Raw genomic sequence first — 13,932 nt, forward strand, 5'->3', positions numbered from 1 at the left:
TATGTAGTTTCTCCTGCAGCGCCCAACTGCTTGTTTTTGTTATTGCTACTTTTTAACTATACGGTTTTCAGAGACTTTTAATTGCCTTTGATTTTGACCACATCTGTTCTTCAAATACAGCACCATAAAGGCATGTAATAGCATTGTAGTAGAAGTATTTCTAGAAATCGTTGAACTACCTCTTCAGTTTGAAATGTTTAAGGGCAACAGAGTGCTTTATATTGAAGCAGGTTTTTTTTATCTAGGTGGGAGAAAACTATGTAAGAAGAGACGACCTTTGTTCTGAGAAGTGAAAAAAATACATAGTTTTTAAACTTTCTACTTTTCAGTACAATTCAAGGCCGTTTAATGGCTCGCATTCCATTTTTTCTTTATAAAATAAAATTCTAAAATCCTAGTAGTTCTTGGGGTGTTACGTGTATTAAAAAGCGCACGTACGTGTATAAACATGTAACTGGTGGAAAGAAATACTGCATGTGTTTGTTTTTACTGAGCTGTTGGACAGATGAGGTGGATAACAACATGTAATTTTATTGTATTGATGTTCTTCCCCCTACAGAGAAGATGGAGAGCTAGAAGATGGTGAAATAGATGATGCAGCATATGAAGATGTGAAAGAACATGGTACAAAAGGTGATGATAAGCAGAAAAATGAAAAAGGACATAGAAAATCACGGAAGAAACGCAAAAAAGAAAAAGAAAAGAAAAAATCAAAAAGGAGAAGACGGGATAAGCATAAGGTTAGGAAATGCAAATCAAAATATTGGAGGTGCTTATTTGAATTCCAGGTTTCCAGCTTTAGAGAAGAATCCAGGGAATTGGAGAAGAAATCTAAAATGGTTTTATTACTGTTTAGGCAATCTTCAGTCTCTGAGGGAAAGTTTTGGGATTCCTAGCAATTCCAGTGCGCTTCAATATTAATGAATTTGTTTAAATAGACTTTCGACACATGGAAGTGCATATTCACACATTTCAGTGACAGTTTATGTGGGGTAAGACAATAAATCATTAAATAATCCAGCCGTAGCACATTTCAAATGATAGTTTGGAAACTTACATGTTAGCTTTACCTAAATGCATTTTCCAAAACTTGGTTTTCTTCTGTTTATGTTTTAAAGAAGTACAAAGTCAGACTGTGGGTGTAACTATGTTATTTGTGATACACATCTTCATTGGATGCTTTCTTCTAATAGCAGTTTACAAAATACTGACATTTATGAGCATTTTACTGTTCACCATTGTCAATGGTTGTGGTAGTTCTGACATGAAAGGCCGAAGTGTTAAATAAACCACTTCTTAAATTGTCTAAATCTTAAGCAGCCGCGTAAGTTAAGCACTGTCCACTGACAACAGTGATGGTAGCTGAACCATAGTGAGTGAAAGTTTTTTAGGATGAGGCAAAATATAAATTGATGAATTTCACTTTTTGTGCTAATTATTGTATTTATGGAAAGAAAAGATTTCATGCTGCTTAAGTGAATTCTTCAGTAAAGTTCATTAAGATAATGTATCTGATATATATTTTAATCGACTTAAATTCTGTGAATCTCTTTTAACCTAGAAAATTAAACCTGATGGTCCTTTTCTAAAAATCACAGAAATGTAGTATTCTCCTGTGGTTTCCCCTCTAAGTTTTCTGCAAAACAATAAATAAAACACTTGTAATGCAGTAACTCTGAGTTTTGTCCCAGCAGAAAATGACAGGATGCTAATAATTTCTATGGCCATATGCAAGTTTCTAGCCATCTCCCAGTTTTGTTAGCCTTCCAGCAGCATCCCTGCTTTGTTGCAAAGAAGCAGGGCTCAGAGGGATCCGTAGGAAGCTGATACAACCCAGAGAAACCACATAGCCCTCAATGTTTACATTCAGAAGCCTCATCGGATCAGATCTATTTCTCTGATAAAAAGAGTGGGTCACCAAAGAGTGTGCTTTCTTTAGCTTCTCTCAGAAGCAGAGGTTTGTGAGAATTAAGAAAATATTTTCATTTCTTGGGCTAATTCTTCCTTTAAGTACATATACAACAGACCAGTTACACAGAGAATTATATAACAGCGTTTGAGTGTGCTATTTTCTTTTTTTCCAGCATAACTCTCCTTCCAGTGATGACAGTTCAGACTACAGCCATGATTCTGATATTGAGCGTACAGAAAGACCACATAAAAAGAGTAGCAGCTCTTCGTACAGAGATTATGATTCTTCATTCAGTCAGGTAGTATTTTTTTTTAAACTGATGTCTCATGACTCTATTTAGTTGTAATGTAAATGATGCAGTTATTGAAGGCTGCCTTGATCACAGTACCCATTCTCTCAGATTTCAGGAAACACATCTAGTTCTCATGTCCTTGGGTAGAATTCCAAATGTAAGGCATTATCTGTGCCATGAATGTAGGTGGTGTAAACAAACCTGATACTATTTGTTCCTCCATCAGGCAACAATTAGGATATCTTTATTAATGCCTGCATTGGATTTAGACTGTACTAAGAGGAAACAGCTCTTGAAAAGCCACCTTTAAATATCTAGAGTTGATTCTGCTTTCTGCTAGTTCAATTTGTCCTGGCTTTTCTCAGTCTGTGCAGCTCGATAGTCCTCCCGAGACCACTGGGTGAAACAGAATGCTGTTCTCTAAAGCTGAGATAGAGCAGCTAGAGGCTTGATGAAACTCTGGTACTTCAGAGGAGTGGAGACTTTTCCTTTTAGCCTGAAACCATTCCAGAAACCTCTAAGCCAGACTATTTTATTAATAAACTGAAGATCCTGCCTTGCAGAAACTGGAGAAGGGACAGTGCTGGCTTAGGAGTGGCTGTAAGCAGTATTTCATCCTGACTGAGAGAAACAGAACAGATTGCATCATCTGTGTCCAGGATCGTCCAGATACGGCGATCATGAAGGGAAAAAAAAATTATTTTAATAGTAGTTTGTCTAAGCAGCACTTAAAACTGTATACGTTAAAATGCTTTGTCAACCCCACTGAAAAAATTTCTGGAGTATAGGTGCTGATGCTGTTCTTTTTTATCTTTTTTCCCAATTTGAAGCGTTCAGAATCAAAAGTAGTAATTTTTACTGAATAACTGATTTTCATTGTGTGTTATTGATGCATGTTTGTGCAAATCTGGTAGACAGCATGACAACAAAACAGCGTAAAAACGATTGGTTTTGTAGAGGAGTTTGGAGAGGTGCTTTCTGAAATACTGAGTTGCTTCTAAACAATGCAATCCCTTTCATACAGCATGGACATGTTTCAGCAAATTACATGAGTTCACAGAAAATGCAACATAAAAAAAATGTAAAAAGTAAGGAGTATGATGACTATAGTCATTACAGCGATGAAAACTTTGGTAATTACAATGAGGAAGAAAAGGACGAAGATTTTGCTGATCAGCTTAAACAATACAGGCAAGCTAAAGAGACCTCCAGTACTGATTTAGGACCTCCATTCCCAAAAGAACCAGTGAAAAAACAGGGGATGAAAGGGATCCAGAAAGGTAAGATAATTTGAATTGTTAACTGTAGTAATGGATGGTGGCAGCAGTTGTGTCATGCATGGTTTCAGGATGTTTGTCTTGAGAGCTAAATGAAGAAATCCAGCAGTGGTGGCTTTCCTGTGAGCTTGCGGTCTCCCATTAGTAAGTGATACTGCCGTTCATCGTGAAGGAATAATATCATACGGCTGCCCTGATGCATATATTGAAGAAAAAGATCAAGTGTTTGGTAATGTGTATGTAGTAAATAAAAAACCCTATAAAAAAGCCAAGATCTTCGTTGTGTAACTGCTTGAGTAAGAAATCATAGGGCATAGAAAGTAGTTTTCTGGTGTAGCTTATGAAAGTCTGAAATGGGGAGGAGTGTAAATAATGTCAATTCCAAAATCTAAATTAGGTCCCCAAAAAATAGTACCTAGCAATTTTGATAGATGCCTGAATACTTTCATTAGTATGCACCAGAAGTATGCTGGTATCCTTTTATTTTTCTTTTCACAACTTTTCTTGCATTCAAAACTGGTCTGGTACAAACACAGATGAAGAAGTATTCCTCTTAAGCAACGTATTCCTGTAAGAGTTGTGCTGCTCTTGTTTCATGCCTTACATGTATAAGCTGAGTTATGGAAGCATTCTTGTCTGCACCTTTCATTTGGTGTCTGGTCATTTCCTTACCATTGTAGTGCAATTCATTAAGCCAACTTACATCGCTGGCCTCCGTTATTATGAAGGGACTTCTGACTGCGCGGTCGTCTTGTATTACTGGGTATGGCCATGGGGTGTGGAAGGTTAGGCAATGGAGACACTGTATACTGTTGACAGAGATAGCCTGATTTACCATGTAGAAATGCTTAACTTGTTCTCATCTCTTTTCCTATGAGATCGAGTTATTTCAGAAACTGTCAATTCGGTTTGCAAATTTTTCTCCCTTTAATCATGGCTAAAAGTTTGTCTCCCAGGCAGAATGTGAGCAGGGTTTTGTATGACGATATGAATACCTCAGTAGTTCTCGGGAAGATACTGTGTGTTATACAAAGGTAGTAAGCTGTCTTTCATTTGCTACAGTGAAGATTTACTGTATTCTGATTTGGTTCACAATAAAATAAATTGGCAAAAGATTAGCAGAATCTTTTTAGCTGTGACAAAAATGGCTTTTCATGTGCTGCTTGGCAATACTGCTTCAAAATCTCTGTCTGCGAGTCATCTGAGATGAAGTCAAGGCGTTTTCATTGGGATCAGCCTTGCTGTTGTGGAGTGACTGCCACCTGAAGTGGGTGTGATGTCTGCAGGACTTTCTGACTGGTTTTCTTTGGTTTTAAATTGATCAGAAGGCAGATACTCTGCCTCGGTGGTTTTAGTTGAGACCATGACTCCTGGCATGCTGCTGGCTGGATAATTACTGTCTTCAGGCTTCCAAGCAGTTACCATTAAACATTTTTATATTAAAAGCTGTTCTGTTATACTTCTTAGGTTATGATCTCAGCTTTCCTGCATGTTGTGACAATGAAATGCACACACACCTGCGTGCCAGTTGTACTTGTTAGTTCTGTGTTCAGAAGGTGACCAAACAGCACCAAATATTTCAAATATTTGGGCAGGTTAGAAATAACATATCTGCACTTCTAATTTTGAGATGCTGCTTTAAACAAGATTAGTTTTATATTCAGTTTGTCAGTCTGCTATTGATTTGAAGAGCTTTTCAAAGAGCAGGCAGTTGCACGGAATTACAATTGGCTGGTGTAGTTGTACTCGCCAACTTGTGATGCAAGATAGTGTTTAGGAATTCAGACTGCAAAAAGGTAGATACTTTGTTAGATTTGTCTGTGTTCGATGTCACTAGATAACCATGTTACTTTCTGAGGTCATTTAAAGAGGTCATTGCTGTTTTTCAGGTATTTCTCAAAGAGGTAATAATTACAATGTTGGGCGAGGGCGTGGAATGCAAAAGAAATTGAAGCGTAAAGATCGTGGAAGGGGAAGAGGGGGCAATAAAGGATCTGATGGCTTTCATGAGGTACGTGGAATTAAAGTTGAATTTCTAATGTAGCTGTTTCAAATTACTGGATGCTTTGCTTTAAGAGAAGAGTATTTAAAAATACATCTCTCAAATTTTATCTAGAAAATTACTAGAATTTTCGAATGCTTGATGTACAAAGTGTAATTGATAACTTCAGCTAATACATAATTTTCTTGTTTTTCTTGGAAATATGAAAAACTAGCAGAAAGTGGTTTATGACCTTTGGTTTTGAATGGTGCATGAACTTCAATGTTAGCTGTATCTGAAATAAGATGTTTTGCTACTACCAGTGCACCTCAGATTTTTCAGCAAAGAAAATGGACAGCTTTTTCCGGTTTCCATCTGAATTGAGAAGAATTCTCCTCTCTTTCTATAGCTGTGACTGTGGAAATGGAAATAGAAATACACGTGACCTTGGTTTTCATGTAGTAATCTTTGCACAGGAATTTAAAGAAAGCATAGAGTTCAGTATTTGCGTGATATTTGTAAATCTCTCACCCCAATCTTCATTTAAATGAAAAACAATACAAAATTGATCATTAAAGGATCAAATCCATCCATGGCTGAAAAACATTATTTAAGACAAATCATATTTAAATCTATATACTGCAACTAAAACGTCTGTGGTTCTTCTCCCTCCTGAACTCAAGAACGCACATGGCCGACTTTTTGCTAATGTGGCTGTGTGCCATTCAGCCACGTTAGTTTTTCCCCGTGTTCTGCGGGCTTAACTCTCTGGGGCTCCTGGGTGGTCCCCATCAGATTTTCCTTTGCCTGCCCTGCATGTGGTAGGGAAAAGGGCAGATGTTTGATCTGTTAGGACGATGCCTCGTTTAGAGGACTCCTCCTTCCTGTTGCTGTAGAGCATGCCTTGTCCTCCAGCGCCGTCTCCCAAGACGTGGGGAAGGGTGGAGGCGAGGAGGCAGCTGCAGACAGGTCCCAGCAGGCAGAAAACAAAAAGCTGGGCTCCTGGCTACAGCAAAATAATGAATTCTGTGACGCAGATGCGGAGCTGCGCGGTGTGGTGGGGTAACCGCTGAGACTTCTGAGCTGCACAACCATGTCCCTGGGATTCTCAGGGACATGGTGGGAGCATTTCAACCTTCCTCGGGCTGTTGTTTCAAGTGTTTTGCAGGGTGGGATGGTTGCTGGTTTGCAGTGCTCCCAGAGACACTTAGGAGCATCGTGTTCATGTGATATTTGCATTAACCTTAAAGAGGATCGAGTATTAGATTAAAACCTGCTTTGTCTGAAGCAGCTAAGATTTCTCTGGATTTAAAGTGTTCAGAGTAGAAAACGGATCTTGACTGATCCAGGAGTGGCATTTCTAGCTCAAAGATTCCTGCTGCTCGATGTTGACAAAATCCACAAATCATTCTTGGTTTTAAAGTTTTGTGACATTGCCTAATCTTCTGAGCAAAACGAGACCAGACGCTTGATGTGCTGATGCTCCTGCATGCTTGTGATGGAGCGTCATGATTGTGGAGAACCACATCCATTCTGTTTCAGAAGTTCCCACTCAGCAGGCAGATCCCTGCTAGTTTTTGTGAAAATTGGAAATCAAGAGTGTTTCTCTCTATCATCAGATCAGTAGGCAACAACCTAGCACTGCAAAGATGACATTGGTTTCTACTCTCTGTTGCAGTTCGTTAAAGGCTATCTACTTCCATGACATTGCTAGCTCTGCCAGGCCCCCTCAATAACCTGTCCCACATTCTCTAGTTAGAGGAGTTTACTGGGGTTTCTTTAGCTTATCTCAAGTGCAGATGCCTCGTGGGAATCAAATCACAAGAGGGAACAATTATTTGCCTCACCAGGTACATGAGAATTCTTATGTGTTAGGTCATGATTGAATTGTGCTTCCTCTCTGCTTTGCCTCATGGTGTAAGCAAACAGGTTACTTTTCTTCTAATGGGAGAAAAAAGGGGAGAACAAAGAAGATAGGTAATCTGGAGATAACAGTCCCGTGAGAGGGGAAGGATTGGCAAAGTACAGCCTTGTGGGTAAGATGGGGATCTGGAAGCCTGGATGATTACTCGGCTCCTGGCTGTCTGCAGGGGTGCCCTTAGTCAGGGGGCGGTTGGCACTGACTTAGTGGGTGCCCAGCACTCAGCCCTGCTTCCCAGCACTGTCAAATGAAGCGTGAGATAGTCTGTCCATTCAGTCAAGTTATTTGTGTCTGTGGTATTGTAAGGAGTTTCTGATTTGGTTGCATTTATAAAGAGACTCTGTATTAAAGCAAGACGAAAAAAAGTATGTGTATTTACTTTTACTTTGAGCTGTGGGTATAACAATTTTAAGAACTTAAATCGTGGTGTAGTTAATCTCATTTTGGGGTGATAGTGCACCAAATACGCTCCAATATTTTTGCAACTGCTCTTAATAAGTAAGCATCAGTAGAATGTTCATTTTTCTTACAGGATGGCAAACCAGTGAAGAAATGGGTTAATATGAGTCAGGAGTTCATAAATCAGCATACAGTGGAACACAAAGGCAAACAAATTTGTAAATACTTCCTTGAAGGGAGGTGTATTAAGGTAATTATGCTCTGTGTCTGTCTGTCTGCTGCTCTGGTGTGAGGAAGGGGAGAAGATGCACTGTTCTTTTTTACTTCAGGTGACGCAAAGAAAACTTGTATATTAAAACTCAGTGTTCTGATTTCTAATGTTTTGAGTATGTATACATAAATGCCAACAGAAGTACTTCTGGAAAAATATACCCTTCTGTTAAACATTTTGAATTGTAACAAAGTTTATTAAAAATTACTGTGTTTGCTTATTAGTATATACAGTAAAAACATCTGTGAGAGTATTGTAAACTTCCACTGACAATGTATCGTATGTAAGTATACATCAAATCTTACAAGTGTGGAATCTGTAGATAGGCAATGTTTATGAATATATTGGATTATTTTTCTTTTATGTGCTACTGCTAATTTTGAAACATTGAAGGAGTTGCTTAATTATGCTAAATTATTTCTCTCTCTGAAGTAAAAAGTGGGTGTGTAGTAATAGTTTCCCTACCAAAGAATCATCTTCCTTCAGCCAGCAAGTGGAAGGCAGCAGAAAGAAGAGAATGCTATTCAGAGCAGTCAGCTGTCAAGCAAAAGCCCTAGCAAGACAATCTCTTTTTACATTAAAAAAACCAAAATTGCTATTGCTTCATTTTGAAGCTTATGCTGCTGTGGAGTTGAATCCTCTGATGTCAGACTAGTTCAGTCAGTTATAAAACACACTTAAGAAAAACTGCATGCTTCTCGAATAAGTGAGTGCGCCATTTATATTTGGTTCCTCTGTGTATTTAGAGATAGAATGTTTTCTGTTTCTTTTTCACATGGTGAAAGTAAAGGTGAAAATTAGTATGCTTTTTTCCCAGAGCGGGGGGGAATTGAAAACAGTACATTTGTTGCGGCCTTTATGTATTTTTGTATGCCATGCTCAGTAAGATGAGTATTTGCTGCCACCTTCAGTTTTAAAACAAGTGGCTGAAAGAGCACTTAGTGTATTTTTCATGAAAATAAATACAAAAAATATGCAAAAAAATGCTCCAGCAAAGTAATCCTAATGTATAACATGATATGGTTGATATAAACATGATATTATTTGGACTCTCTTTTTCCTAAATGGAAGAGTCTTAATACCTTGCTTGTTGGACTTTTTAAAGTTCTCCCACACACCCTTAAAACAGAATCATGTTTTCTTGCTCAACTGCATAATTGTTTATATGGAAAATAATTTCAGCAAAGTATTTGTTTAAATGCCTTTTTAATGTGAATTGCTAGGTGGAGACAGAGAATAGAACTGGTACTGTAAGACCAGCTTGTTTTCTGTGACCACTGCATATGTTCTTTTGAATCCCAATTCAGGAATTGTTTCTCTGTGTCCAGGCCACCCTATTCACTGTTTTTAGGGACATGCTTTTAATGCAATTCTGTGTTAGTAAAGATAAAAAGTTTAAATTCAGCTAAGGAGAATGTTTTTCTTTAAATACGAATTGGAATTATTCAGTATTTCGGATGGATAATGTTTTTTCTCGTTTTTATTTATAGGGAGAGCAGTGTAAATTTGATCATGATGCAGAGATTGAAAAGAAAAAGGAAATCTGCAAGTTTTACATACAGGGTTACTGCACCAAAGGCGAGAACTGTATTTATTTGCACAATATCCTTTAAAAAAAAAAACAAAAACACAAAACTTGAATTAAAATGAAAGTTTATATTTACTTTTAATTGGTGTAAGTGACTTTTAAGGGTAGCTATTTCTTATTGTAAGAAACTATACCAAATACTATGTAGATTTACTATAAGAAGATTATTTTTTTGCTCAAGTACTTAGGAGGAAAGAATACATATAAAGTTAGTGGCTTGTTTTTGGTTTTAAGGATTTTTAATATTTTAAAAGAAAAAACCCCTTGAAGTTAGATGCATTTATCCACATACTTTTAAAACCCTTATATGGTCTTGTTTGTTGTAAAGGACTTGTGTTTTATTCGGGAATTGAGACCTTCATCTTTCTAATGACAATTTTAGAATCAAGTCAAAAGTAATGTTAAGGCCACAGTAATGTAGTTATTAGTAGAATGTTAAATGGAACTAGGAGGTAAGTTGGTTATTAGCTTTCAAAATTCTTAAGATACTGCTTTGGAAAGATTAAGTAGTGGTGAAGAATTGAAGGATAGTTGACAGCTGAATTTCATAAACTTGCTGAACAGTGTAAACTAGAAATCAACCTTTGTTAGGTATCCTTAATACATTGCTTACATGAATTCCCTTGCAAGTTCTACCACACAGGAGCAAAATGCTACCAAGGAGATAAGTGCAAATTTTCTCATGCCCCTCTGACTGCAGAAACAAAAGAGCTGTTGGATAAGGTGAGCAATTCATGGTCTATAAACACAAGGTTTGTTGCTAGAAAGAATAGGGGGGAGGTTGCTAGAAATTTCCATGCGATTCTTGGGGACCGTGATGCTAAGTAGTAACGATGTGAAACTTTCCTGTTGCTCTTCAGCACAGTAAGTCTGTGACCAGGTTCGGTACTGGGAATACCCCTTGCCATCAGTTATTCAGTTATTTTTTAGCCATATTGGACTCGTTTATTTTCACAACTCAAGTTTCTGTCCATGAACTTTCTTTTGCATCCCCTTCTGTGGATATCTTCATGTACTCTGTAACAAGAAGTGTGGCTTTTATGTTGTCTGCCTTTAGCTGCCTAGAAGTTAGGTATCATCTGACTCATTTCTGCACTCAGGGTGGGGAAAGGAATGAGGTGCCTCCTCTGAATGATTCATGAAATCTTGACCTTTGTGTTGAGTAGGATATTCGTGTCTGTCTCCAGTTACTCTACAACAGGCCTTAACAGAAAAGTGGCCTGAATTTAACGCTAGAAGCATTATGAATCTTAGAATAAGTCCTTCAATTTCTGTCACTTAAAATTACTGTTTGAAGGACATGGACTTCTGTGAAATTGTCCTTTCCTGGCTACAGAAATAGTTTTCTTCCTGTCTGTAAATCGGTGTCCTGTGGAACAAGTCGTAATAGATTTATAATTCATCTGAGTTTGGTGTCAATATATAGTAGTTTTGTAGCAGGTAATTACATTTAAATGGAAAGTGCAAGACTAAATTGAATTGCATATACTGCAAAATTAATGAAGTGTTTGCTACGTTGCTTTGTTCTAGGTTTTGAATACTGAGGAGGAACCACAAAATGAAGATGAGAAGGAACTGGAGGAACTCAGAAAGCGTGGCATAGTTCCTCTCCCTAAGCCACCGCCAGGTGTTGGACTTCTGCCAACCCCGCCAGAGCAATATCCATTTTCCGAGTCTGACATAGAAAATTATCAGGATCCTTCAGGAGAATATAAGAAAATTCCATCTCTCTTTGAAATAGTTGTGAAGCCTACGGTGGATTTAGCACACAAAATTGGAAAAAAGTAGGTTTTAGAATGTTGTGTAGAACTCTCCTTAAAACATGACTACATAAATATTTAATCAATTCTTTTTGTTTCTGGAAGTATATACTTCAGAGTATATTGCAAAGTTAATGATCTGTTGAGTGTTGGCTATCGTAATTATTTACTTATTTAATGCTTTCCTTAGAAGGGAACTTACTGGGCCTTGACCTTCCAGAAAGTCACTCCATTGGCTCTTGTTTTGGCTCTATGCCTGCCTTGCTATCTCCGTTTGTGGGTTGAGCAAAGTTCCTTCTCTTCTAAACTTTTTCTGTAGTTAGCTTTTTCTTGACCAAAGCCAGTCAACAGTTGTCGTGGTTTAGCCCCAGCCGACAACTAAGCACCACGCAGCCGCTCGCTCACTCCCCCTCCTGCAGTGGGACGGGGAAGAGAATTGGGAAAAAAAAAACTCGTGGGTTGAGATAAACGCGGTTTAATAGGACAGAAAGAAAGAAGGGAACAACAATGATAATACCAACAAAGGAATGTACAAGAACAAGTGATGCCCAGTACAGCAATTGCTCACCACCCCGTGATCGACAGCCCGTCCCCGAGCAGCGATTTCCGCCCCCCGGCCAGCTCCAGTTTATGTACTGGGCATGACGTCGTATGGTAGGGAATATCTCTTTGGCCAGTCTGGGTCAGCTGTCCCAGCTGTGTCCCCTCCCAGCTCCCCGTGCACCCCCAGCCTGCTCGCTGGCAGGCCAGCACAAGAAGCTGGACTGTCCTTGACTGCTCAGCAACAACCCAAAACATCAGCACATTATCAACAATTTCTCATCCCAAATCCAAAACACAGTCTCACACTAGCTTCTGTGACGAAAACCAGCTCTATCCTGGCTGAAACCAGGACAACACTCCTGATGGAGACTGTTGGCCTTGGGATGTTTAAAACTCCTAGTTGCAGCAAATGTCCAGTTCTGCGTGTGCTAATACTGGAAAAATGTTCTACTTCCAGACAAGCACAGTCATATGTAATGAGTATAGTTACTCTCCTTGAAAATTAATTTGCTGCTTTCAGATTTTTATCCAACTTAAGATCAAATAAGTGTGAACAGACATCTGTAAGCATGAGGAGGGGGAGGAGTTAGCTAATCGGCTGTTGATCTTTGTAGGTGCAAAATTTGATTCACTATTTTCTTTTGCCTACAGGCCACCGACCTTCTATAACAGCGCGTCACCACCCAGACCACCGTTTCAGGGAAATGACCCACATTCTCAGCATATGTATAATCCAGGTTCAAGTCCAGGGCCGGGACCTGGCATGTCACAAGGACATAATGGGCCGCCAATGCACCCAGGTTCTCCTGGACATCATCCATGCGCAGGGCCTCAAGGCCCAGGAATGCCGCAGAGTCCTCCTATGCAGGGTGTTCCACCAGGCTTTCTGGGACCACAGAACCAGACTGGTATGCCTATGCAAGGACAGCAAGGTGGTCCACCTCTCACACCACCGGGTCTCGGTGGATCTTACAATGCCCCAGGAGTTCAAGGACATATGGTCAATATGCCGCGAGAGAATCATTGTCCTCCGGGGCCACAATACCAGCAGATTCCTGGTGAACGGCAGCCGAATATGAATTACGAGCCTATCCAGAACCCAGCTGATTTCTATGACAATTACTATTCTCATCAAGCTGTACATAACTTCCAACCAGCTAATAACTCTGGAGGTAAGGACATTTAAAAATTGTAGTTCTTTGATATGGCGCCTTGCAGTTGTGTGGTATTAAAACATCACGGCTCCAAAGCTGAGCGGCTGAAAGAATTTTGGTTGGAGAGCCAAACCTGCTGGAATACCTTTAGTGTATAGGCTTCTTCAGCTGATGCTTTCCAGTAGTGTAATATAAGTCATGCTAGTTTTGCTTGATTGTGTTTTATGTTTTGTCTTCTCTGCTGTGAAAGCTTGTATACCAGGGCTGCTAACTGTTTGGGTTTTTTTGTGTACTGCAGATGGAACGTGGCATGGAGAATTTACAGATCACCAGGCTCACCTCATGGCTCAAGAGTCGCATCAAGGTGGAAGTGAGTCAGACTGCATGAGTAGCCATATGGGCCATAAACCAGCCATTAATGTACCAGATTTTCTTCCAGCAATGCAGAAAGCTCTTTATGTAAGACTTAGTCAAAAGCATCAAAGAGATGGAGACTCTGTCAGCAGCCAGGGTCAGAGGGCAATGAGCAAAGACGAAGGTAAAGATAATTTTGTTAGAGTTCTAAGCATACTTCTTAACCATGTATTAGCCTGGAACAAATCTGTTGACTTGGATTTTCATCACGTTACCATTAGCAATTAGCATGACTGTGCAAGTACCAACTCAAATAACATTTTCAGCTGAATATACTTGCTTTCCTTCCCAGCTTGCTCTAGGATTTTAGTATAGGCTGAGTTGCTGCATTCCAGTTCAAAGTAGAAAGATCTGTGGATAATTTTTGGATATAGTTTGCACTTTTAAATGGCTCTGTTGTTGATAGGTCAGTTACTTCTT

The 13,932-nt window shown here is 39.1% G+C and overlaps 1 protein-coding gene across 1 annotated transcript in view; it reads left to right on the forward strand.

Moving 5' to 3' along the window:
* Positions 1 to 13,932, forward strand: part of ZC3H6 (zinc finger CCCH-type containing 6) — a gene marked incomplete at both ends in the record, with an annotated part of 28,137 nt that overhangs the window by 11,396 nt on the left and 2,809 nt on the right. The window contains 10 exons of the mRNA XM_081997400.1: positions 560 to 740; positions 2,085 to 2,210; positions 3,229 to 3,484; positions 5,371 to 5,492; positions 7,916 to 8,032; positions 9,544 to 9,657; positions 10,257 to 10,364; positions 11,172 to 11,425; positions 12,596 to 13,116; positions 13,397 to 13,636. Of these exons, the coding sequence (XP_081853526.1) occupies positions 560 to 740; positions 2,085 to 2,210; positions 3,229 to 3,484; positions 5,371 to 5,492; positions 7,916 to 8,032; positions 9,544 to 9,657; positions 10,257 to 10,364; positions 11,172 to 11,425; positions 12,596 to 13,116; positions 13,397 to 13,636 (2,039 nt within the window). The remainder of the gene's footprint in view (positions 1 to 559; positions 741 to 2,084; positions 2,211 to 3,228; positions 3,485 to 5,370; positions 5,493 to 7,915; positions 8,033 to 9,543; positions 9,658 to 10,256; positions 10,365 to 11,171; positions 11,426 to 12,595; positions 13,117 to 13,396; positions 13,637 to 13,932) is intronic.

This window comes from Phaethon aethereus (genome assembly GCF_964289735.1).
Source record: "Phaethon aethereus genome assembly, chromosome: 3".
Taxonomy (NCBI): domain Eukaryota; kingdom Metazoa; phylum Chordata; class Aves; order Phaethontiformes; family Phaethontidae; genus Phaethon; species Phaethon aethereus.